The sequence below is a fragment of the Agelaius phoeniceus genome, chromosome 3 (assembly GCF_051311805.1).
Source record: "Agelaius phoeniceus isolate bAgePho1 chromosome 3, bAgePho1.hap1, whole genome shotgun sequence".
Lineage (NCBI taxonomy): Eukaryota > Metazoa > Chordata > Aves > Passeriformes > Icteridae > Agelaius > Agelaius phoeniceus.
The window spans coordinates 26590121-26617901 of record NC_135267.1 but is presented as its reverse complement, the minus strand read 5'-3'; the positions used below and the strand labels follow the sequence as shown (position 1 = coordinate 26617901).

The window sequence follows — 27781 nt, the reverse complement described above, 5'->3', positions numbered from 1 at the left end:
TGGCAATTGGTATAATCAGAAATTTGTAATAATCAAAGTAAATTAAAGAAAGAAAAAAAGGAAAAAGCAAACTAACAAACTAGCTGAATTCAATCTAAAGGACAAAAACCATAGAAATCATAAAAGCAGTCAAAATAACTACTGTGACACCATGGTTTCTGTGAATAATACAACTATACAGAAATTTCACCCTTTACAAACATGTAGACCAAAAGCTGAATTCTCATATCAGCACTGTAAGGGACAATGTCCAGCTGTGGAAGATACAGCTGGATTCAAAATTTCTCCAGATTCAGGAGCATCTGCATAATGGTTTTGATTTCGGCCAACTTCTAATACATGTATCTGTGTATTTCATGTAAAAGACACTTTTTCTGAGTTATCTCTATATTTGATCATTTCCTGTTCACCTGGATCAAGGCACTATCCAGCTGCTGTTTCCTTTGCTCTGTTTTTTCCAACAAGTTTTGCCAGCGCTGATTCAGGAGTTCCAACTTGCTCCGTAAATTACTTGCTTCTTCAACAGCACTTGATTCAATCAGGTCATTTCCTGCTTTTTTAACAGCTTCCACCGTAGACTGATGAGCGAAAACATCATTTTGTAGCACCTACAATTGTAACACAGCATGGTCATATCAGTAAGTTACTGAATGAAGGCACTCACAGTGACTGAGCCAGTTGTAGTCCAAGGACAAGACAATAGTTAAACATCAGCACAGGTGTCAGAAATTAAAGCTCTTAGATCTCTTCAATCAAATGCACTAACAATTCTGACAGCAACCATTCTGACAAAATACTGAAGTTTATTTTTGTATCTTGGAAAAAAATAATATATTCCTTCTGAAAGCATATATTTCTGAAATTATCAAAGGTTTCTAGTAGTGCCAGGGAATAATTATTTCTTCACTTTTTAAATTTATTATATACTTTCTTTTAACAGGATTTTTCTTTGAATACTATGTGCCTGCTGTGCTATACAACAACCCAGCTGCCACAGTGTCTTCTTGCCCATTTCACGGCTACAACTCCTTTCACATTATCACTCCTTTCAGGCTACCAGGACACTTGACCTGTGCTAAAAGCTAGGGGATGGTTGTATTACTAACACCAAAAGACCTCCTCCATCTGCTGGAAAACCTCTTATCACCAACCACAGTAAAAATCATAAAAGGCAAAAGGCACATTTGGGGGAAAATGCTGTTTTGAGAAGGATGGAGAGCAGGGCAAAAAAAGCTTTAACATAGAACAGAAAAAGAAATACATAAAATGGCTGGGAAGAGAATGGTAAACCCTATCTAAGAAATTCAAGTTTATGATTCCTATCTTCCATGGAGTCTGACTGAAACTCACCCCCATCAGAGTACTAGCATATGGAAAAAATGCAAAGCTAAATACAAAGAAACTTAAAAATAAACTATGTGGAGCACAATATGAAATAGCAAGTCACAAGCAGACCTTGAATACAAAACACACATTACATTTACTTTAATTCTTCTAAGCTGAGAATCAGATTATTTTATTTTCCTAACAGGGTAAAAAAAGGTATTCAAAGAAGCAGATGCATCTTATCCCTTCCTTCCTGCTGAGACTCACTAAGAACAAGGTCTATTCTTTCCAAAGTTATTCAAGAGGTGGATGTTTTTACAGGCTACCACAGGATGTACTACTGTGTGAACTTTCTAACCTATAAACTCTGTATTATGAAAAGGAAGTAGATTCATTCATGTGTTTGCTGAACTCCTTCAGCACAGACACAAATGATGCCTCGATGCTCTTCACTAGTGAAACACTTCCGTTCGATAACAACATAAAAGGCTCATGGAGCAGAACCTGGCTTTGTAATTTTATTTACTTTGTTTTAAAAGGGTCTGTTTATAACAATAGTCACATAGGCTCTGTAGATACTGTATTCTGTTCAAATTCCAACTGACCACCCAAAAGTTTTCAGAAGCTGCATAGCAGCATTAACACAGACAATGAAAATACTTTAATTATCTGTGTACTGTCAATTTCAATCAATTCTCTCAAAATCCAAAATGGACTCTGAGCGCTTTTTACATCATATGCAGGCCAAAAATTAAATGGCAGATTTAAAGGGAGAGGAATTATAAGGTTAGATTGAAATCTTCAAGCCTAGAAAGAACATATTGTTATGAAGAGCACAGAACTACACACTGAGGCAGGGAAAATCTCTTAGTCCTAGGAGATGTTCTAAAAATAAAGGCATAGCAGAATCATTCTTCCATGGGCTTCAAAATAACAATGATCAGTAAAAATACTAAAACAAACAAACAAACAAAAAACCCTTAACCCTATGTTGCAAGTAACACAGAGAAAAAGATGGGAGTTTGCACAGATTTTCGGAGAAGCATTTTCCATCTTAGCTGAACCCAACTGACACACAATTTTGCAGAATTCAGAACAAATCACTATTTTCTGAGAGGGAAGAAAGAACCAAAGATATGCAAGAGTCATGCAGCTTGTGAGGCCTGGCTTAAACAGCAGTAATCAAAGAGCTTACTGCTTCAGGAAGGTTCAGGTTTTGAATTGCCTAGGTCAAAGAAAGGTGATTAGAGGTGGAGTCTAGGGTAAGCTGTTTATTTTTGGCTAAAACCTATGCCACTTGCATAGCATATGCAAGAAAGGAAGGCACGTGGAGGAGTAAGAGGCAAGATATTACTTATTCTAAGCCTTCATTCCAGCTATACTCTGCATCTTGAAAGTATATGTAGAGAATTATTTATCAAATGTGAAGTTTTACTAGAAGACTCATCCCTGAGATAAATATCAAAAGAACATTTTGGTTAATATTGTTTATAATTACATACATGATGTTTGGCAAGTTCAATTTCAATAGCCTTGGGGTCTCCACCCACGGGTTTCTGTTCATTCAGCAACTCTTCTGTATGTGTCAGCCATGCCAGTAACTCATCCAGGGCATGCTGGAACTGCCCCAAGGCCAACAAGGCACCTTCCAGCTTGTGCTACAGTAAAAATAAAGTTAACAAGAAAATCGTTTCACAATGCAATTGAATTGTCTTACATTACCATTAGTCACCATAACCCAGAGCAGAGTCCACACATAAGACAGAATAAAAGCCAGGGAGGAACAGTTACCCAGTACAAGCAATGCTTTATAACTACAGCTGAGTTAGCAATTCCCTTGTAAAGCCTTGCATTCCAGGCTCAAATTCCTGGCCTCAGGAGAAGCCATACCAGACCAGAGTTAAGATTGAAGTCTCTTTCATCAGATGTATTAGTAGCTTTTTATCACTTAAAACATAATTTCAATATAAATGCAATTTGGTGCATGATCTCTTTAAAATTTTTTCTTTGTCATGAAATTATTCAGTTTAGAAAAAATAACACACCTCAAAGGACCTTTTCACATCTCTCAGCTTGATAATTTAAGGAAATAACACCAAAATAGTTTAATATTAAGTTAATGGGATTTTATTCAATTGTTCAGCTCAGCAGCTACTATTACTTTGCACATATAAACATGTTTTCAACTGCTACTTAAGACATCATTGAATAACCAAAATGCAATAATAATCATTCAGCATAGCATTACTGACAGAAAATTTAAAAAGAAGGTTTAAAAAAGTTTTAAAAACTAAACTAATTGTACAATTCAAATGCTATTATATATAAGTTTTTAGCTTCCAAACTAAAAGGAATGTGTAAATTAATATAAGCATTATGCATAACAAAGAATTTTTCACAAAAAACAAAATCATTAATAAAGCCCCTACCTCCAAGCTTATTTACCTGTCTACTTATAATTTTGTCTTCTAGGCTGTCCCACAATAGTCTGAGCTCTGAGAGAGGGTCTTGAACAGTGTGCTTGTCACTCTCTTGTGTTGCTTTCTTTAGCAATAGTTCTGCCTGATGGTTCAGTCTTTCCATTTCTATCTGCTGCTGATAAGCTTCTGTCTTAAATTGCTATGGTAAATAGAAAAAGAAAAGAAGTAAATGAAACACAAATAATGATTATAGAATCACAGAACAATTCTGTGTTCTAGCTCTTGTGGTTGTGATGGTGATAATGTTATAAATTTCTAATGGAATTATTCTTGAAAGGAAGTGAAAGCAAATTTTCTTTAGTAGAACACTTTCTTTAACACACAATTGGTGCAACAGTCTGAAGGCATCTTGTGTACATATGTTCTGAACTATGTAAGGTCACAATTCATTTGAAGTTACATCATAAAATACATAAAACAACCTGCCCACAGCCAGCAAAATCTACAAGTGAGCAACAAGACCAAGAACCTTCTCTGATCTTCACATATGTCTGCTTTTTAAACATGGCATAGCAGCATCCCAACATCAGGAGTACATTTGGTCACAAGTACAGATCCCTGCAGACAGATTTCCAAGTTAGATTGGAATTTTGATTTTCACCTTACTCACATATTGGGAATGTCATGATCTGTGTGAGCATTTACATAAAGGCTCTAATGGCAGAAGCAAAGCTTTGGAGGCCTTCTCTCAGAGCCTCAAAGAAATTGTTCATGTTAGAAACAAGAAAACATAAAGTTCATAGCAGAGGAATCCTGCACATAATAACTTCATAGTTTTTGAAAGAGAATGAATGATACTACAACTATTTTTGGGCTATCAGAAAAAATAAAATGTAGCCTAGACAAAATTTGGAATACTTTTTCAAGTTAAGTGCATTTTAAAATGAAAACTTTGATATTAAATATTTTTAAATTTTCATGCAAATTCTTCTTTACTAAAAATTGAAAATGAAAATTGTATTTGACTCTCAAGAAATACTGCGCAACACCGAAAAATACAGACAAATGGAAATATAAAGGAAATTAATGGCTAGTTCATACCTTAAGTTCCTCTGTTTGCTGCTTCACTGTCTCCAGATCAGTTCCAACTGGGGACATAGATGCTAACTTGCCACCAGCAATGTCTACCCAGTCAAATAACGCCTGAAAATCACAGTGTGATATTTAAATGTGAGCAGAGAAATGCTGTTAGTTTTGAAAGTTGTATTGAGTAAAATATCAGAACTTTTCCTTTTTCCAGAGAAAGTATTGCTGTTCTCTTTCAAAGAAAATAACTTTCCCAGCAAAACCTAGGTTTCTTTGTAATACAATAGAACAAATACCCCTGTAACAGTTACAGGAGTGCACATTCTGCAATACTGGACTTCTATTAGCAGCAAGATTCAGCCACAATTATTCATGCTGAGCAGCAATCTACTTCTTGTATTTACCTTTCAGGAGATTCATAAAAATTGCAGATTTTACACAAGACAAACTCTGTTCTACAGTTGTTTGGAGTGAAAATGGAAAGATAACACACCTTAAATGAGGATTACAAACTTTTGAAGCAAGCTATTTGTGTAAGGAACATGGAACTACCTATTTGGTACATACTAGGCAGTGAAGGATCATAACTGAGCTACAATGAATCTCTAGAGGATAATGCAGAGTGACTTTAAAAAAATAAAAAATAAAAAATAAATTATGTCTCCCCAGTTCTGATGCTAGGATGTGCCTTGTACAGCTACAGGAAATAGAAAGTACTTAAACCAAATGGTGCTGATTCTGTCTAATCAATCTCTGCACAGTAGGAACACAGGAGAACACAGACAAAAATCCATAGTGATGGTGCACTGCAAAACAGGCGTGTTGCATTATTATTCAGGAGTGGTCTGCTGCTTGATCTGCACCAAATACAGCAGTACCTGCCCTCAGTGTCATGTGAAATTTGAGTTTTAAAGATTTAATGAACCATGGAAGACAGTAATTCCACCAAGAAAAAACAAACAAACAACTACAAAAAACCCAACAGCACATACAGAGAAAAGATCATAGTTTCAAAGGATAGGTTGTGTTGGAAGAGACCTTCAAAGGTCATCTAAAGCACAACCCCTCTTTTTCTTTAAACTTCATCAGGTCTGGGAAGCACAGTGTACAAGATATCTTTAAACTGCTGGAACATTTGCCTGTAGATTTAAAAAGGGGATAATCTTCTAAAGTATTGTGATAGGATAAATTATACTAGGAATATAAATTATACTAAGAATAATGGTTTAGCAACATTATGTTAATAATTATTATTACTTATAAGGTGGAATAAAATTCAAGTGCTTTAATTGTCTTTGACTCAAAGAAAACAGCAGCAAGTGTGCATATAGACTTGTACTCTGCTTCTTTCAGACCAAATGTGTCACAACTTTAACCTGCCTTGACTATCACAAGAAACTGTGAGCAGAACTACTATGAATGTGTGGTGCCAAAAAACCTCTGCTCTTATCAACAAACAAGGGGACATTAATTTTGAATAAAACAACACAATATATGCACTCTTTAATGCAGAAAAATCCCAACAAACCAACCCCAACCAATCTTGAGAAAAAACCCTGCCTACTCAAGAAAATAGTCACTACAACCAGAGTGCAGTACTTGTCATCTGCCTAATCACATGACACTTTTTACTGCAATCACATTAAATCCCATTGACCCAAGGCTGGGTTAGGTATGTCACATCATCTTACCTGTAGTCCATCTTGGTATTGAACAGCTGCCTGCATAGCTTCCCCAAGCTTATCCACACGTTCTTTCCATGTTTTGTTTAGTGCATCCCAGGCAGAATTCAGCTGCAAATAAGCACAGTTTAGTCCCATAGACAAAAGAATTTTACTGCTATATAATGTGCATTTACTAACACTTCACTGATCAATAATACAAATAAACTAAGCATGACTAGTTCACATTTATTCTGTATTAACACTCTTGTCCTCCCTATCACTGCAGAACTAGTTTCTTTCAGAATTCAGTAGAGGTTCTGAATTATAAAAGCTGTAAACTTCAATAGTGATTGAATATTTTTTATTAACAGAGATCCAAAAGTTAGTAGAGGAAATACTACTAAATCATTTGGAGTTGCATCACCATAATAAAAATACCTTAAAAGAATCATAAAGTGCTGAAGACTGGAGAAATAAAAAGTACTTTATAGACATCCAAACAGGATAGTCTCGGTTAAGATGTCTCACTTGGCATGAAGAATACATATCCAAAATTTATTCCAGCATTACTTTTTACAAGAAATAGTCACCTACAATTCTAATCAGCAACTATTTTTTAAAAAACCTGTCTTTTACAAAAGTTCTTAACCATAAATCAATTAAATAAAACAGTGTGTACATTCTAATCTAAGATTTATTCACTCAAAAGGCAAATACCACAAAGGCTTCAGTGGTGTCTCACTTTTGCCACAAAATTTTTATTCTCAAAATGTGTTGGGGTCATAGGGAATATACAAATTTCAGCTGAGCAAGCTATCACATAGCAGACCTAAGCATCTGCTTTTCCCATACCTCATCTATACTCTTGTTGACAATGGGTTTGTCAGGCTCTCCACAAGCAGCTCTCAGCTCAGAGCCAAGGCTCACAACTGCTTCTAGTTCTTCTTGTAGTCCATCAATTTCTTCTTTAGCAGCCTACAAAGAGAAAAAAAAGCCAACTCTGCTAATACTAAATTTAATAACCTATGTACAACTAGCTTTTAAGACAGAACACAGTGGGATTCCACCTTTGTTTTCCTTCCAGTCACTTGGACTTAGAAAATAAGCATCCCTTTGCAGTGCAGGGATGAAATCAGCTGACATCAGTCTAAATTGTAACAATGGTTTATGATATCATTTTGCTTGAGATAGAAAAAGTAAACAGGAAGTTTTAAATTAGATTTCTTTAATCAGAGTGTCTTCTTTGTCAGAGGTTATCATTCAACCTTCAAACATTTAACTATCAGTATAAATAATTACAGGCTTAGAGGATAATACATAGAGCACAGTACATTTGTCCACCTTTCATTTGGATGTTACGTACGACTCGAGGAATCTCAAGTATGTACAACTTTTCAAAGTCTCAGTGAGATGGTTATTATGTACATATTTACAAACAAATAAGGAAATGTAATGACAAGCACATGTTGCATGCTCACTGCAATTAAGCACTGATATGTGTTATTAACTATAGACTCTTGAGATACCATTACTGAAAATTTCTACACAATTATCCCTCTTAGTCTTTACAAAATAATATCTTCTCCTCTGCATACCATAAATAAAGTACTTCAAATCAAGAAAATACTTTCTACTGACCTCTGCAGCTTCTTGCTGTTGCTTGACTACAGATGGGTCAACTCCAGGTCCCTCCAGTTCTCGAATGAAGTCCTGAGTATCTTTAATAGTAGCTACAAGAGCCATATGATCACACCAGAACTTTTCAGCTAGTTCCATTACATCCAACAGTTTGGCCTCTCTTTCCTCAGTCAGGGTCTGGATGTCTTCCCAAATTAGGACCATTTGGTCTAGTTTATCTTGAACAGCTAAACAACAAAGGAACTAGATTACTACCTTGGCAAACAATTCTTGGTCATAAATCTCTCTACAGTTCTACAGCAGAAACATATGTGTACATTTTAAAATTTAGACTCTAAAACATTTCTTTGCAGGACTCCTCATAATGTTAAGTGGAAACAAACACAATGGCCTTTAGAAATAAAATAAAGGTCATATCCACAATGAATTATTTTAAATGATGTTTTGTTTTTATAAATCTTAAGCAGCTTCTCCTGGAGAACATTCCCCAGATTAGAGGTCATCAGAAATGAAGAATTTTATATGCTGCAGCTTACTGCATTTCCACTACATGAAAGTTTTCTCAGTCTATTACCTTTAGCAGACATATCCTTATCAGCACCTTCTGAGCGAGCGATCATCTCCTCCCCTCTCTGTTTAAGTGTCTCATACACTGGCTGAAGTTTTTCCAGATCCACTGACACATTCTTATTTTCACTGATCTGCTCTTTTATCTTCTCAACCTCTGCTGAGATCGAAGGTGGCTGCCTCAGACGTTCAACTATGCGCTTCAGACTCTCCAGAGTTGGATCTATCTTGTCATGGAACTAGGAGGATGCCACAGGACAGAAGGACATGGCAGACAAATTAGAATATAAACAAAAAACAAAAAAAACAAACAAACTAAAAAATGGCATCTGAAATTATCCTGGAAAAAAGTACTTTACATCTCTATCCAACATATGCATGTGCAAATTGCAATACCTCCCTCTAGGCTCTTTTAATTCTAAATTACTAAAATAACCTTGCACAATGATAGGTTCTCTCAAATTCAAGAACTTTTCTATTAACTTTGGGTTCACTCCTGAGACACTCCCTCTGAGAGTACTATACCCATGGCAGAATCCGCTTACATTTAGTCCTGTGAAACTCATGTAGTTTGTAGCTTTAGAGAGCCATGGGTTTCTGACTTCATCATTTTAGGAAGATTTGTACTTTACTATTAAAAACATACATTTTCCTGTTAGGACCAACATACTGATATACTACCTCTGATTAGGGCTTTATATGTAAGGTATGTATATGTCAAAAGACATCTGTTAGTGGCCAGGAGGTGCTGGCTAGGGCAGTAAAGGTATGGTACTTTCTGCAACTAAAAACACACAACAATGTATATACTGTGTTCTTCCATGTTTGACTGAGCCCAGGTAGGTGCTCAGAAACTCAATTACAGCTGTGTTAAAGTGGTTCAGCCTTGGGGATAGGTCCAAAGCTGGCCTTTATTATATGCTTTTGGATGCCTGGAGATTCCTCAATATCTCGCACCACCACGCCCCTTTCAAATTAAAGAAATCAATAAATTGTGGGTGCATTTAATAACTCTCCAGGATCTACAAAAAGCATTCCTGAAAACACTTGGAAAAGATGCAAGAAAGAACACAGCCAAACAAGATTACCTTATGTGAACAAATAGCTACATCCCTTCTATTCAATAGAAGATACACAGGCAATAATTACTTTTTTCCCACCATACAACCCACTTCAAATCTGACTCTGTGACTAACATTAAAGGCCTCAGGGTTTTTGTTAAAAGTATCACACAAGCCAACAAAATGTGTTATGAAATAGTAGCCTTCCCACATTCAAGACTCCCAAGAAACTGATTGTGGTAACAAAACCTAACAAAAGTGATAAAAACTGAAATTAATTTGGCAATATTTGCATCTAATTTTAGGACACAGATCACATTTTTAAGTTGTCAGTGCATTCAGTGGGTCTCCTTGTACCAACTTCAACAAATAAGACAAAGTGTTTTAGAACATAAAAGGAAGAAAATGCAAGTCATTACAATGTCTCATTCTAGCTTCATACATTATGTCCTTCCTTTGATACACAGTGCAATTTAATATAATTTCAAACCTGAAGAGTTAAATAATTACTCTTCAAGGACTGTCTAGACAAACATTGACATAAACATCATAGCAGAGATCTGACAATCCATATTCACATATCTTCATAAAAAAAGATTTTATATAATTACATTCTGTAGGCATTACAATGTTTTGCTTTGCCATCTGTGTATACATTTAAGTATATAAAATGAACCATAAAGTATTGCATAAATAATTCAGTAATTTCTCAACATCTGATTATGTTCTAGGTGTTAGCAAAGAATGCATTTTAATTCTTCCTTTCTGTACTTAGCCAGTACAACATGTTGATGTCTATCACATACAAAACAGGGACTCTAACACTAAATAAATATCTTGATTTTCAAACTGGCAGCTCCACATAAGAGGAGGACTAAACATTTATGACAAAGAAAAAAAGAGGATTTAAATAATCAGGCATATTTCAGAGGTGCTAATAAGGAAGGTGTTTAGATTGACTGAAAGTTTAGAAAGTTTAGTAAATATAAATATATATATATATATGTATATATAAAAAAATAAAATATGTCTATAACCACTTCAAAAGCTGGATGATATCTGATGTCATTTAGTTTTGCCTCACATTCTTAAACTCAGCTGCAGGGATAAGGAATATGACATTAATTATAATGACCTGACAAAATTACTTAGAATGTAGAATTGTTAAGGTCTTCAAGGTGTATTTCTTTATTTAGTATTTAAGACCTAAGCAGAATATAGCTCTTATTTCCAGTGAACAGAGAGGAAAAAGGGGAATTTCCTATAAAAACCGCAGTATAGAACAAAGTACTTTTATTCAGGTTTTTGTAGGGGTTTATGTACAAAGTTTTACTGAGTTTCTTTTCTAAATCTGGGGTAGAGGAAAAAATTTCAGTGTGAATTTAATGACAATTAACCCATATTTAACAATACTTAAGAGTTGCTCGAACACAACATTTGACAATACTCTACTGAAGTTCATTTCATAGGCTGATGAAGCTAGAATATGCAGCTTTTGGGGACTTGACCTGAGTTTTATGCTGATGGCATTTTGTGAAGTCTAAATTTCCTGGCAATACTTTTCTGTAGCAGTTTCAGTGCATAATGTTACGTTTTTTGGAGTCTGCAGCAAAGAGCCAATGCCATTACCACTGCTAAACTACCCACTAGTTCCGTTGCCTACTGCTAACCACAGCTGCTAATTTCTAGAAATAACTATACCCAAGTTAGTTAACTACACCCAAGTTAGTGAGTTAGCTGATGCTTCATTTGTAAATAAATGTTACTTTTGATCATTTGATCAAAAGTAACATTTGTTTAGAAATGAAGCTTCAGCTAGCAACAGGCCAGTAAGTGAAAACAAAAGTGAAAATCAAAGGCCACATTTTTAGACCACTAGTTTTACTTAAGAATTAAGCAGTTTAACATTTTTCAATGGCTGCCAAGTTATAATACTGGCCAATATATAAAATTATAATCCCTCGAGACAGAGAAAAATCAATACCATTAGCAGTGGTATGAACATTCACAGACCATTAGGTTGAAAAATCCAGATGAAACCATAGCTTAGTCTTGATATAACCATGTAAGATGACAATGTGTATTTTTCCATTGAATGAACCCAATTATACTTTAAACCTTAATTGATACCTGGGTACACTGAGAAATGGCTTCATCCAGTGCCAGTGCTCGCTTTTTGACATCTTCCTTAATTTTACTGTACAGGGTGTCAGCTGCCACATATTTCTCTTGGATAGAAAAGCCTTCTCCTGGGCTCAGCTCCAGCAACTGAGGCCCAGTTTTGTTCATCTTATCTATATGAGGCTTGTGCTCAGCAATCAGCTCACGCAGTTGCTATAACAAATGAAACAACTTATCAGTTTCTTACCCTTGCACCACCACATTACAACTGTCCACACTTCCAACACATCCAGCTGGCAAGAAATTCCAAACAAATACCTTTCATCTTAATGTAAAGCAGAAATAAAGTTAATGACTGCTTTGCCAGTGACCATTCCTATTCCAACATAGAACTATGCAGGCATAAAACATCAGAACTAGAGACACACACTGGAAACACTCTGGCAGGACATATGATTACAGGCAAAATATAAGATGTTAATTATGCATATGATGCTAACAACAGACATTGCCCATCATATTTAGTACCTATAATGACAGAAAGGGCAACGATATTCCAGACATGGGCGTCACGCCACCACATATATACTTTTCATGTTGATATTGGTCACATGCTGCAAAGCCTTTCATTGAAGAGCATCACAGAAAGAGGCACCAGCATTGCAAGAAAATTAATTCAAATTATCCTTGATTTAAGAACAGGAAACCAGCACAAGGGAGTGTCAAAGAAATCAGTGAAAAGGGCAAAAGGACAAGCAAGGTGATCAGTAGAGACCTATCAACCTTGTTTATCCATCTCCCTTCTGGCCACAAGACCCCTCTGTCTTTATAACAGCATTATTATTTAACTTACACAATGTTTAACAAGTAATTAGTAAGTGCATTATATTTGATCTCAGCTGTCTACTCCTTCTCATCATCCACCCCAAAAGCAAAAATTGTCCTGAAGACTTTGCAGGGGCTTGTGGAAGTGAAATGTCACAAGGTGTCTTCCAATATGTGTAAGGATTTCAGATTTTTCTTGCTTGCACCCATAGAACTGACAAAAGGGAAAGGGTTTTGTTTGTGTGAGTAGCCCCAGCCTTCCCTCATTTAATTTACTTTCTCATCTCATTCCTCTCTTTTCAGAAAAGTCCCAGTCTTGTGAGAGGCACTGTCCCTCTCAGTGCTGGGAACTCCATGCATTTCTATCCAATAGCTCAGTGCAGGAACATGAGAGGTACATGCACTGCTCCTCCCAGCTGAGAGTCTGTGTTAATTAATGAAGACCCAGAAAAGAGCCTATATCAGTCTCAGTGTAAATAAGTTCTCCTCTCTTTACTACAGTCCTTCCCTTAAAAAGGAATCCAGATGCTGGCTTTCTTCCTTGCTCCTCCCCAGAAGAGGGGACATTGAGGAGACTGGGAAGACAGTGACACAACTCTTCAGTCTCCCAATGACAAAACAGAAATGAAAATAACCCCCCTGACTCTAACTACTTACTTTGAATGTAGCTTGATTTGTACACCTTGCCACAAGAAAAATAACGTTGATTAGTTTAGAGGAAGTAAAGGAGATTATAAGAACAGTTCGAAAATTTTTAGAAAATAATTTTGTGTGGTTTATTTTTGAGCACAAAGAGATGATTTGACACAAGGCCAAAAGAGTGCACATTTCTGGGCCTAAACCTTATGCTAAAATACTCTGCCAACAGCTCATTTCAAACCAAACTAACTGCATGTTACTCACATAGAATCAACTCTATGAATTCCACAACTTGGAACAAAGATAGTCAGCAGTAAATAGATCAGAACAGAAACATTAAGTTCTCATTCACATTTGAGAGCTACCTTTTTTTCTTCTTCTTCTTCTTCTTTTTAATAGAACAACAAATTATTTGGTCTTCTCCATGATCTACTATTGGGTAAACAATTCTAGCAAACAATCATTTCAGAGCAGATTACGTGTTAAAAGTGCCTGATATTAATCTTCAATTTAACAAACAAATCTCAGCTAATGGCACAGCCCGGGGAAAATGCAAAAATAGAAGCTCATCTGAAAGGCTTCTTATAGAAGCAGCATGATTAAAGTACATGAGGAACAATCCTGCAAGTAGAGCAAGCATGATATGGTTCACAGTGACTAATCAAGGTAGTTTGTAAAGCTTATGTTATGTAGCTAGTCTTAACAGAACATGTTTGTTATTTCTGGACATAATAGGAAGACAAATGAGTGAACCTGGTGTTTACCAGTACATAAGAGTGGCACATTTCATTAGCTGGTCTCAAAGTAAACAAGACTTTGAAGCCAGGGTTCATGCTATCTAACTTGAGTCACTTAATGGAGGCAGCTGAAACAAAAAAAACACTAGTTACTCCATGCTTAGCAGGGAGAAACAGGTATCTCCAGTGGCCATGCAGGTTTTGCATCTGCTAAAACATGCAGGTTCTTAACCTCAGTGGGTTGCATCTGATTCCATGTGATACTAGCAGTCACCTATGAAACACCTCAATTTTTATCCAAACTGATTATATATCCATGTAAGAGAACCCATACAGTGGCCAGTCTACAACACTGTCACCTCTAGTTTGTGATGCTATGGTAAACAATTATTTAATTATTGCACAACAAACATTCTTCACATGATAAATTACTGGGGGGTTGATAGCCAAGCAATCAGTTCTTGGCCCTCTAATTGTTCATCTTTCTTACTCAGCTAAGTTTAGTTTCAATGTTACCAACAAAACAAAAGCTATTTTTTTAATGCATACATAAGATCAGCATATGTCCATATCTGTGTACAGACTGTACCCCCCTTTTGTTTCTTGCTCCAACATCCCACATCTGTTCTTTCTGTTTCTGTTTTGGTTTGTTCCAGTACTGACATTAATGAGTACTTTTAAATATACATACTTCTTATATAATAACTTTTATGTCTCCAGTTCTCCCAGGACAATGGCAATTATTACCCTTTAGCCCTCTTTTATGCTTACACATCACTTGCTGCCTTCCCCAGACACTCTTGCTTACATGCATAGTTTGGTAAACAGCAGAGACATGACTGAAAATGTATATATACTCTGTATTATTGTTTTAATTATCTGTTTTTCAACAGAAGATTGATATAGTTTTAAGAATTTTGCAGAGTACTCCACAGTTATAAGCAAAATACTTCCTGATATTTAACACTTTCTTTTTCAAAACTAGCCAAACACTTACCCTGTGTTCTTCTTGCTGTTGTTTTAATGTTTCATATTCAAGGGCTGGTGCAGGAAGCTGAGAGATGATCATTTCTGTTTCAGTTAACCATGGCCAAAGCTCTTCATAAGTCTCCCAGAACTGGTTAACTAGGGACTGAGCCCGTTCCAGCTGGAGGTTTCTCTCTGAGTTCATTTGACAGACTTGATCATATTTCTGTAAGAGGCTTTCAATTTTTTTCTGCAAAATAATATTAATTTTTTAAAAGTATGTTTTTCCATGTGTCTCTTACCTTCATTTCCAAACATTCTTTGATAATTTTAGCACCAATTCACAGTGAATAAAATTTCAATTTTGATGTTTCTACAGTATCACTGTTTAAGGTGGACAGAATCAACAATGAGGGAGACCAGAATTTGACAGAGTACTTGCAAAATAATTAGAAAATATTTAACAATACTGATATTTACAAATAACACTTTATTCATAGATTTCTAGTCAAGCTGCAAATGATTTGACCACAGATCTTAGCCCAGCTTCCTTACGACAGACACTTATCTTCAGTGACACTTGGCAGAAGCTCAGTTTTCCACAGCATTTCTGATTCAAAGCAAGAGGAAAAATACACAAAATCTGTTGGGATGTTTAGTTTGGTTTGGTGTTTTTTTGGTGGAGTTTTCTTTTCCACTCTGGCAAGCTAACAGGATATTGTTGCAGCTGTCATTTAGAAATTTGCAACAGAAACCACAAAACAATATTTTTCAGGTTAGCCTACATTACTTAATGAGAATGTATTACCATTAATAACATAGATAATAGTGATAGAACTATAAGGCTTATACATTACTAATTTAATGTATTTGGGCATGTAATAATAAATGAAAGTATCAACTAGCTATACTAGCTATATTTTTCCTGTGGAAAACTGCCCATGTTATCATGTTTATGAAATATTACATGTGACAATGCACAGAAATCCTAGCCTTGGAAAAACTACATATAAGCAAGACATTGAATATGAAGAAGCTTTTTTTTCCCCTTTGGCAGAACAAGCTATCCTTTCATTTGTTATGTCTTGCATGTAAATTAAGCATAGAGATGCTATCCAGAGGACAGAACATAACCTTAACACACAGATATACAGTACTTTTGACAAATAAAAATATTTAGCAGAGACTCACACAAAACTGCTCTGCCTTATGACTACAGTTTCATAGGCAGAACACCTCATCTCTTTTAAATTCACTTAAGAGCAAATCAAATTTATTCAGAGATCCTGCAGCAGAACACAATTACTGAAGCATTGTTTTTCATGGATTGGAAGGACTGAATTTACATAAAATACCCAGCCTCACCATAATTTAGCAAAAAATTCCCAACCCCACAACTAATCCTTCCCAAATGCCAACATGAAAAATCCATCCCTACATGTTTGCAGCCCTGATGTTGGGCTCTCTGTGTCTGTGTGTAATAAAAAAAGTCATAAGAATGCACTTCATGGGCTGTGACAGGATGGAATAATCTTGGCAAGCAAGGCCTACATGGAAATCAGCAGAAATGAAAGTAAAGACTCACACTGAGGTGCAGAGCCAGTGAATTTGGCACAGAAATGTTCACACCCAGAGCATCACTGACCCAAAAGAACTTGGAAGATAAACTGCCAGATTTTACACATCAACCCAGATGACTAACACGTCTTTACTCCATCATCTATGGGCTAAAATACTGTTTACTATGGATGAAGATGACAAATGGGGCTCCAAATTAGTGTCAGGCAAAGAAGCAAGTACACAGCGTTTGTTCTCTTGACATCCTGAAGGAAGGAGAGCAATGCACAACAGCATTTCCTCTAGCATTACAATCCTCAGACAGGAAGTGAGTGTAATTAATGCTTTTTCATTAGTATTTTAAAAGACACTATAGGAACCCTTCTACTTGTACATTTTCTGCATATCTACCACTGTAGATGCAATTTAAGGAACTTTACCTTCATCATCTGTTTCTCTTCTTCAGTGCATGTTTTCATGATCTTATCCCCAGATTTAACAAGTTCATCTATAGTATCTTTGTGCCTTAAAATCTCCATGGTAAAAGCCTTGAAACACAGTAAAAGTTAGTTAGAATAATATTTTTTTAAAAATAAAGTATTTGGAGCAAAAGCTGGTTTTGAAATGCATTAATTATGATTGGATTGAAAATTAAATCACGCCAGTACATTTTCTAGATGGAGAGTGTGCCGGCCAATAATTAACATGACAGTTGGAAATGCATTTCTTTTACCTTTTGAACTTGCAGCTGAGCAGTGGTCTGGTCTTGCTCAAGCCTAATATCACCCAGAGACATCAGTTTCTTTTCTGTTTCTGCAATCCAGGCAAATTCAGCATCAGCTGCTTGATCAAACTAAATGAGGGAGACAAGAATCAGTTCAGCAGTTCTACAGACATGAAATTAGAATAACAGTTTCAAAAAATTTAAAGAAGATTAAACAGCATATTTTTGAATTTTTAGAAAGATAGTTTCTCAATTTCCATTTGAGAGTTTTATATAAATGAGATACAATGCCCAGCATGGTTCTCAGGGATTGTAATACAAGCAGCTTAATTCATAAGCATGACAAAGCAACAGAAGCAAATACTTCTTTCCAAAGCCTACAGCTCTCTAACAGTCATAAGAAAATAAAAAAGGATGATAATCTCAGAGTTTTAACTAGACTGCTTGTTTTCATTTTGTTCTACTTTTACATGTCTTTTTCATCTCTGTGTTTATTATTACTGCTAGTGTAGGAATTAGCCTGAAACACAGTTGTTTGATGTTACCCTATTAATCTGAAGAGCTGCTTTGGTATTAAATGATCAAGGCAAAACAATCACAGTTCAGATAAGTTAGTGCAACAACCTCACTGAATTTAGCGAAGACAGGATTTCATCCAAATCTAGGCCTCAGATTAAATGCAAAAGTTTTTTTGAGCATTTGGATACAGCAAGTCCTTTTCCTTCTGACTTTTAGATTAACTTCTGACTACAATAGTCAACATTTAAATGTTTCAGAAATTTCCTAAAAGCACTAATAAAATGAGAGGAGTTTCTTACTAATTTGCAAAGAAAAGCATGAAATGAAGAATTTGGGGATCTAAGTTTTCTGAAATGTGAGAGCAAATTTAAAAAAACCAAATCATACATTCTCTCTTCAGAACAAGTTTATAGGCATGCATTTTAGCATGCACATGTTGCAGTACTCAACCAGGGCAGCTTTGAGCCCAAGCCATAGAGAAATATTACATGGGATGTATCAGATGCCCATTGTAGAAACGAATAAGAATTTATTTAGCGAATTCGTTAAAACTCTGCCCCCTCTCCAAAACAACCTGAACCTTAATATAGCCCTGACTTATTGTGAAAGTCTGTTTAGGTCAGAACCTGCTACTTGTGTTGTTGATGCCCACACTTCCCTCAGAAATCTTCTGAACACTCTCAGTCCCACTTGTCTTTAAAATATGCTGATCTGTGCCTTTATGGCTGTAGTCCATAACAGCCCTGCTCCTTAATGTAACTGGAATTCACTTTAGTCACTAACACAGACTTGTCTTAGTGGTTAATCATGAGTCCCACAAAATGAAAGAAACAGTTCTGAGATTTCATTCTTTATGAGTCAATCTCTTTTGGCCTTTATAATTCATTTGTTATGTGAAAGAGCAGAACATTCTTTTTCACTATATGTCATTTCTCATTTAAGGTAACAGAAAGTAAGACTTGTCCTAAATATTGTGACATTCTACTAGAAAGGTATGTTCTGAAATAATCAGTACTGTAAACATTAGCATGAAGCACATGCACCAGTGCTAGTTAAATCCTGGCTTTAGAAACTACAGTTCACAATCAAGATTTTCAGAAGTCTGTTTATTTATGACTGAAAGGGAGAAGATGATTTCAAATGTGTTAGATGTACAAACTAACTGCAGTGTGACTTCCTGATACCAAATATTCATGGGTATGTAAGTAATATTGAGGAAATATTTAATAGAAATAACAAAACCAAGACAAGGCACTGAAACTTCCAAGTTAAATTGCATTGAGGAAGGGAAGGACTCGAAACTTAATTTGCTGAAGGTATAGGATTTTCAATTTGTGATGCTTAAAAACAACATTAAGGAATAAAAAGCATAAAATTGGTTCTCTCTGCATCCAAAATTTGAAATATTTTCTTCCCATTACACATGGCAGTTACTTATGAGCCCTCAGCTACACTTGGAGTCACTATAAAATCACCTACTTAATCCCCATCCAGTTTAACCAAGCATAGCTCACTGTGGTACATTTTCTTCTGATCAGGAATGATTGAATTTTGAATATGATGATGCTGTGATTTTCTCCATGAATGCTTTCTAAAGCACTCTCTATGGCTGCTTTAGAGTGAAGAACAGGCAGAATATGACCTTGTGTTTTTACATAGGACTCCTTCACTAGAGGACCCCACCAAGGCCTTCACTCTTGATAAACAAAGACTAAACCATGCAGCTGAATTTATCTCTATTATCAGTCTGGGACCATTTTGCCCAGGTAGTTAAAAACCCTGCGCATTGCATTATTCTTCCAGCTTCCATTCATAACATGAAGCTATTCTGCCTAATCATCTGTGTTTCTTGCAGCATTCCTCACCTTGGTCCAGGAACATCTGACACGAAACCCACACTTACTCCTACCAAAGCCTTGTATTCTCAGGAGCTTTGTCCTGCAGCCAAAACTTAATAGTATAGGCACTTCACAAATTGCCACAGGGCAAACTGAAAGAGCACGAGCTTCTCCAAAAATGTTTATTTTGCATAGCTAAATGGGAAGTATCTTACCCTTTGACATTAAGCCACCCAAAACTTATCAAAGGATATGGTGTATAGGAGTTTATTGTGATGATGGGCTGAAGTGGAGGTTAGGGGTATGCAGGATGAGAGTGCAATGTGCCCTTCCATTAGCTAGTGGAATAGCAGCTCTGGAATTTTCATGTCTAGATCTGAAACTGCTCAACTTATGCTAGAGGATGCAATGTACTCGTGGAATTCAGAAAATCTGAAGGAGAGCCAATATATAATCTCCTATCTCACCTTATCACTCACTAAAAAAATAAAATAGAAATCACCCTTCATTTTTGAGACTTAGGTTAATGAGATGAGAAAATATTAATTATCAAACCCCTTAAAAAGAAACCCATAGTTATTTTTGGGCTCAGTTAGAAGAAAATCTGAATTACTGCCTCTTTTAGTCAGCTTTTAGCAAATTTTGAAATTATGACACATGCTTTCTTCTTGTCCTCTTACAACTGTTTAAGGGAACTATACAGCAAAAGGAGAAGTCTCACCAATATTTGTACGTGTGAACTGGAAAACTGTTTCCATAACGCATTTATAAGTTGGCTTAAATATGAGACTACTTAGTGACAAAATTAGGGCCCAGCTCTCAAAGTGTATCCACATATATTTCTATGCATGTATAGAAACCTCCACATACTAAATAACTCAGGTTATTTACCCCAAGAAGAAAAGGATAGTGGATATTAATGAAAGTGTTATTTAAATCCTCCATTACAGCTTGAACAAGGTCATCCAGCATTTAATGGTCAAACGTGCAGAGGAGCTAGACAATCAGCAGATGCTAAAAGGTATGGCCAGCCTAGCAATATCAGTGTCACCTCCAGAAAAGTGGCTCAGGATCTTGGCCCTCATTTTACTTAACATGATGTACACAAGACCTGGGCCATTCAGTTCTTAAGCAAACTCTGACTTAAGGAGCCACAGATTACTAACAGCAATTTTAGCTGAAATATTGTTGTTTGCATCAACAAAAAGGGAGACAACTACAACAGAGTACAGACTAACAGATTTCTGGCATTCATATTTTAACACTGGAGTCCCATTTCATTAAATGGGCCTTTTGCTGCTCAAGCATAAGAAACTTTTGGCAACATTATTATACGACAGCTTTTGTTCTAGTACACATGTCCAGAGACTGCTACTGTCCAAAGAACAGTTTTCAGTACCTGCTGGGATCTCAGGAAGGCAGCATCGATCTCATCCACCTTCTGAGAGATGGTGTCACTCACTAATCTGTAACGTTCGTTGTCCTCCGTTATCATCTTGTCCAGCCCCTCCCTGGCCCTCCACGGCACCAGCTCCAGGAAGGCACTGCCAACCTCATTCAGAGTGTCCACTAAGCCTTTGTTGTTCTTTGCTTCTTTCTTCAGCTCCTGTAAAAGGCCATTTGAAACAATTAAAGCATTTAAACATGGCAGTATATGAACAGAACATACAAACTTTGCAGATTTTTCATTCTTTCAACTACTCCATGAGTGCAGAACTGAAATGCTTCCCACACAAAACAAAGGGCTAACTTAGAATCCTTATTTTCAGCTAAACTGTATTACCTTTTTGATACTGTAAGCTGTTTGACAGAAAGGTAAGTGATCCTTAAGAGAATTTTCCACAGAATTTAACCTAAACATATTTCTCTATTCAGTATGACTGTCTGAAAATTTTCTAAGAATTGTTAGTACTTTGTGAAGCATCCAAAGAAAATAAAACTAATGGATGGTTGTGAACTGCAACTCCATAAGGAACTAAATGAGCAGCAAATGAAATCAGCATGCAATATAGCAAAATATGATGAATTCAAATCATTTCTGCAATGACTGGATTAAATTTCAAGCACACATTCACACAAAGGAACGACCTTTTATCTGTATAAAACTTCCCATCTATTAAAGAAATGTAATAGAATTTCTTTAAGCTTCCACCCTCAACATTTTCTATACTATGCAGCTTACACTCCATAGTTTCTTTTGAAATAGATCTCGTTAAAGAAAATTAGTAATATGTTTAAAATGCTGACACTTTACACAATTTTATCCATGCCACAGCTAAAGAACTAAAATAACTTTGTTTGACAGCCTATGAAGTTTCCCAGTCTTAGGTAGCTCCTCAAATAAAATGAAAATGTTGTTCTTCTCTTGTGCTAAAAATAAACTTCAGCCTAATTTCATAAGTGATCATAACAGATGACTCTGGAAAAAGAGTTTGATTCTTAACTATTGTTACTTTTGTTCAAATGATCTGACACTAAATTTAGTTATTCAAAAAATTATTTCATACCAAGCATAAAGTAACACAAAACCTCACTGAATCACAGAACAGTAAATCATTCACAGGTTCTAAACCTACTTTTTGTCTTTCTTGTACTTGGCTTAATTCTTCACCCTTTGGTATTTGACTTTCATATGAGAGTAACTCCATCTCTACTTCATCAAGCCATTTGCAGAGTTCCTCATGAGTTGAGTGCAGTTGGCCTGCAAGCTGCAGAGCCTGCTCCAAAGTCTTGGATACATCAGAACTTAATTTTGTAATATCTTTGTATCTCGCTTTAATGCCTTCCAGTTTATCTTGAACAATTACAACTTCATCACCTAAAATATTAAAGGAATGTTATTTCCCATGATCACAAATATTAAAAAAAACAAAACCAAAAACCAAAAACAAAACCACCACCACAACTAAAAAACTAAAATCCCAAACTCTGCATATTACAGAAAACTCAGTATTTAATTTATAAAATAACCCAAACAAGGTGACAAGGCCAATCTTCAACTATTGTAAATTATCCTACCATCACTACCCACAGAAGTACAAAGTTTACCTCAGTTCAGGATCAGTCCTTCTGTCTTTTTTCTGTTTTACCAAACTATTACAAAGTAAGGAGTTAAATCCAATTTTAAACAGAAATGTTCTTATTAAAAAAAATCCACCTTTAAATTCACAATACTTCTTATAAAGGCCAAATAAAAGATATAAAAGTGTTACTGAAAATGTAAAGAACAAAAAAAAAATTATCTACATATTACTAAGTAGACTTTCAATTACACTAGATTTTGACATCACAATCCACCCTCATTGCTGTCCATTTGAAACACAACTCAAAAGGCTAAAAGAAAAACAATGCATAGAAATGTATTAGCCATAATATTAGATATGTTCAGATTTCATCATAGAATATGTGTAATGTCAAAGTTTGGAACAGAAAAGGATAATACCACCCTGCACTAACATATGTACGTCTCAAAGGGTTCAAGAACTTTATAAGTGTAGGAAAATCTGGACAGATGTTGATCTACAGAACAGACACATTGTGTATAACTGGAATGCAACGTTTCCCACAGTATTGGCTCCCATGGCTGAAGCTTTCCCCTTGCAGTAATAGGTAGTCTAACATCTTGTTCATCTGTGGATGCCTGCAGGGAATTTACTGTGTCCACTGCCAAACATCCCTCCATTATGAGTAATGTCCATAACTCACTATTAGGAATGGAATGCAGGTTCACTAGAATAATTTTCCACTTAAAATAATAAAAGGATTCAAGGGCTAAATTCTCTGCAGGCAAAAAAGGCCTTTTGCTCACTCATTTTAAAAGTAAAATTGGCCCCAAAACATAGTCTAGGTTGACCTCAAACCTTATTAAAACAAACAACTATGATTGCTTTAACCAGTAAATATGAACCATATTTACAAGCTTCACTTTAATTTTCTTAGGCAAGTACAAGGAAAAAAAGTATGACAAATTATAGTTTTATGTAAGTTCTCACCTGTTGTTTGCTTGAGAAGCTCCAAGCCATTTTGTATAGCCAAATCAACATTTTGTTTTCTAAGAAGAATCTCTTCCTGAAGATCCTATGAATAAAGGTCATTTATGTTAGCACAGACCTAAAAAAATATATTATTTTTATTTAGAATAAGCATACTGACATTTTAAACAAAATACAGTGATGAAAATAAATGATGTATGGGGATATAAATCAAATTAAAAACATGAATTAAATAAGAAATGAACAGAAATCAAAATACCAGTAGTTCAGTGTGCTGTTTCTCAAGCAATTCTGTGTTGCAGTCTTGGACTGACAATTTGTTCAGTTTATCATGGATTTCATTCAGCCAGTTCATCAATTCAACTTCGTCCTCCCCAAAAATCTGAGCATTGCTGTAAGCTTGCTGGAGAAGTTCAGACCTGCTGTTGCTCTTCTCTTGAATCTCAATGTATCGTGCCTGAGCAGAATCTAGCTTTTCCTGCACCATATCTTTATCTTCCCTGGAGCTCATAGTCTTTAGAGACTGACCAGCACTAATGGCCTGATGCAAACTCTTATTGTGAGCTAGGACATCATCTTCTAGGGCCTATATTTTAGTGTCAATAATGAAGAATAATGGAAAAGAAAATCAGAAAAACATAAAAAATATTTAAGTGGAACTCAAGAAAAAATGAACAAAAAAAAGGACATATTGTCAACATAAATGTATAAAACTTAAATTACAAGGGAAAAACATGAAACAATATGGTGAAATGAGTACAGTGCAACAGCTCTGCCAGCTTTACAGAAGCATCTAAAAAGAATGACCAAAGCAAGTGAGTGGTTTGTATCTTACTTTATGCTGAGCAATCTGCTGCTGCAGTTTGGAGGCCTGTGTCCCAATGGGTTCTGCATTTGCAAGTCTCTTCTCTGTGGCTGTCAGCCACTCCACCAGTGGCTCCAGAGCTTCATGGAACTGCTGTGCTACCACCGAGATGCCTTCCAGCTGACGGTTCCTACCAATGCACCAAGGGAAGGGTTATCTTTTGTGATGAAGTGAGTATCAAACAGTTTTAATAAAGAAAAAAGTCCCTTGAATCCTTTGAAAAACACTCCAGAAATAACTCAATCTCATTGCAGGAACGGGTCACCAAATGAAACAGACATATATCCATGATACTTAGTGAAAAGCAAGGTAAAGTAAAAATCAAATAAAATTAAAAACAAACAAACACCTCTAAGGCATTTGGCTAATATACCAGTTTTGAAAATAAAAATAATATCACTTTATTCATATACTTTTTGCTAAAAATAATCTAGCCCTCAATTCAGCAAAACATTGTTTTATCACCAGTTAAGATAGTTCTCAAGTTTCCAGCTGTCCTAAAGCATAAAGTTACATTCCCTTGACTATTATACATGTTTTAAAGTTAGGCAAAGGCTTTACTGAACCAGAATGCTTCCTCAGTGTTGTAAAATATCTTTAAACATTTTTTCAATGGTGACAACAGAATTATTTGGTTCTAAATTTGCCTCTCTTCTCCTGGATAAAAGCTCTCAATAAAGTTAGTGAGACAACATTAATAAAGCACAGAGACTTGACCTCCCAAACAGAAAAGTAGTATCTAAAACATTTCTGATTCAGTTTATTACATGTCAGAGAAGACTCTTGATTACAGCAAAGTCTTCTCTATAAGCAGTGCTGAACAAATGTCATTGGAGCAGACTTTTAGGAGAGATTTGTTCTACATGAAAACATCACAATAATGTTCTTCAAATGAGGATCTCATTCCAGAAAAAAGCTACATTTATATGTGTTTTCCAAGGCTTATAAACAAGGTAAGACTTGACAAACTTAGCCATGGAACACTCTGTGGGGTACTCTACATAGTTTTCAAAATCATCTTCAAATTCCTTCTTCATTTCTAGAGACCAGCCAAAGAACAATGGAGACAAGCTTGCAGATAATGATGGCTTGGAAAAAGCTGTAATTTCATTTGTAATTAGATATCACCAGACTGGGAGGATATTATTAAATTAAACATTATATTAACATTTACCCCAGCTAATGAGTCAGATTCCTTCAATAAAAAAGAAGAAAAAAAAAAGGAAATAATGATCTATTAGCGGTTGACTAATTAAATAATCCTATTATTAGTATGAGGTAACAAAACAGGTTCAGCTAAAGAGAGGCTACCAGAAGGAACAGAAGACAGCAGAAGTGAGGTGAGTTCAATGCTACTCTAAGTCCCAACTAAACCTTTTGATCTTCACTGCAAAGCTTCACTGTGCACTTTAAATTTTTCCTCAACTTCCCAAGTCCTCTCTTACTCTCAATTATAGGCCTTTTTCCAAGCTGTCTCATACAGCCTTCTCTCTACTCTGAAAAAGACTGTCCTTCTCAAATCCCCACCCAGAAAACATGTTGACTAACCCTTTCAACACAGAGTTATTCAAAGACACTTTCCAGTTCCTAATTTACAGGTGTTTTATCCATTGACAACAACTTGTAAATGTAAGTCCGTGTTTACACAGATACTATGTGCATGGACTTGGTTTGATTTTTTTCCAATTAGAACTTGAAGTGGACCTCAATGTCTTTTAAGAGATAGAATATATAATATATATATATATATTCTATCTCTTTTATATATATATATATGCTAAAATACATATATCTATATACTTTAAAGGTCCTTTTTTTTCTTGAAAACTAAGGGAGCTCAGCACCTTGCCCACATCTGCAACTGACATTATGATGACCTCTGAGTTGCAGAGTGCAAATGTCTAGTTTATCCAGACCTCTGCATAAACTAATTTTGCAGATAATATTTAAGAAAAAGGAAAGAATTGCAGCAATTTCTTCTTTGTAGCAATTCAGGACTTTGAAGTTCCAACAGAATATCATTATTACTTGTTGGGTGTAAAATTTGCACTTGATTCTATTGCAAAACCGGTTCTTGCCTCAAAACACTTGCATTCTAATTAATTAGCAGAGATAATTAATTAAAATTGTTCAGAAGATACATATGTGGCTAATCCTAGCAGATTATCACAAAGGACTAAACATTTTTTAAAGAGCTTTTTGTCTCTTCCGGTCACTTTTCTCCACTTTTCCCTCAGAGGACTCATTATATCAACATCAAGACGCAAAGCCATAATGCAATAAAAAGCATGGTAGTGCTTCACAGTATGGAGTTCCACATGCTGCTTCTAAACATCCATCACATGCTATGTCTACATTTTTCAAACCCATGAAAGAATTTCAAGTACCTTGTTTCAGCTTTACTGAGCAAGGCATCCCATCGGCTGTCCAGGAAACTCAGCTGTTTCAGGATCTTCACTCTATCAGCAGGCTCTGCTGACTCCGCAATTTTCTCCCCTTCGCGCTTGATTGCCTCAACAGTTGGCTTGCGGTCATCCAGCAGCCTCTGCAGGAGCTGCAGAGAGAGCAATCCAGCAGCAGATTATTAAGAAATATTGCAATAATGCAAACAGTAGACTTCTTGAAAAGCCCTTAAAACAAAACAAAAAAAACCCAACACCAAAAACTAAATCATAATGCCTGTATTGTGATAAAAATGCGAACGAAGCCAATCAAAGAGACACACATAACACACACATCAACCCCTTCCCTGACCAATACAGGCTCATTTTAGTTTCACAGTTGTTTTCTCAAGTACACTGGAGTTTCATGAAGCCCAAACAACAACCCTGGTTTCTCTGAGGTAAGGATGTGTGGCAGCCCAAAAAGTGAACACATAGAGGACAAAGTTCTACATAACACCCTTGGGGGAATCCAGCTATCTAGAACTAAGTTACATTTTATAGGAACATTTATGGGAAAACTGCACGCCCTGCCAGATTTGGCTTCACAGAGGTAATTCGGATATATAGACAGATGGGAAGATGGATACTAAAACTATTGTATAATCAACTCATCACTTATATGAGATACAGTTGAGTTCACCAATCTAGTGTAGTACATTAACTTCTCTGTGAAGAATAAAATGTGCCTCTGTCTGCAATCCTCCCTTCCTCCATTCCCTAGGTGCCTTTGGACACATTAACATTTTGCCACTGCAGGTATCCCAGGACAACAACCTGTACTGGCCATAACTT

General features: G+C 35.9%; 1 protein-coding gene across 23 annotated transcripts in view; it reads right to left on the bottom strand.

Annotated features, from left to right (window-relative positions):
• The window catches only part of DST (dystonin), a 291993-nt gene that overhangs the window by 35434 nt on the left and 228778 nt on the right, over window positions 1–27781 (bottom strand). For 17 of the 23 annotated variants that reach the window (XM_077174926.1, XM_077174932.1, XM_077174929.1 and 14 more), the window contains 18 exons: window positions 26933–27099; window positions 24516–24675; window positions 23940–24266; window positions 23681–23765; window positions 22265–22506; window positions 21088–21294; window positions 17341–17460; window positions 17048–17155; window positions 15082–15300; window positions 11893–12096; window positions 8709–8940; window positions 8135–8361; window positions 7349–7471; window positions 6524–6625; window positions 4848–4949; window positions 3772–3945; window positions 2829–2984; window positions 411–608 (listed from right to left, as the gene is read on the bottom strand). In XM_077174926.1, the coding sequence (XP_077031041.1) occupies window positions 411–608; window positions 2829–2984; window positions 3772–3945; window positions 4848–4949; window positions 6524–6625; window positions 7349–7471; window positions 8135–8361; window positions 8709–8940; window positions 11893–12096; window positions 15082–15300; window positions 17048–17155; window positions 17341–17460; window positions 21088–21294; window positions 22265–22506; window positions 23681–23765; window positions 23940–24266; window positions 24516–24675; window positions 26933–27099 (3153 nt within the window). The remainder of the gene's footprint in view (window positions 1–410; window positions 609–2828; window positions 2985–3771; window positions 3946–4847; window positions 4950–6523; window positions 6626–7348; window positions 7472–8134; window positions 8362–8708; window positions 8941–11892; window positions 12097–15081; window positions 15301–17047; window positions 17156–17340; window positions 17461–21087; window positions 21295–22264; window positions 22507–23680; window positions 23766–23939; window positions 24267–24515; window positions 24676–26932; window positions 27100–27781) is intronic. The other 6 variants (XM_077174936.1, XM_077174939.1, XM_077174937.1 and 3 more) reach the window with 1 other exon arrangement.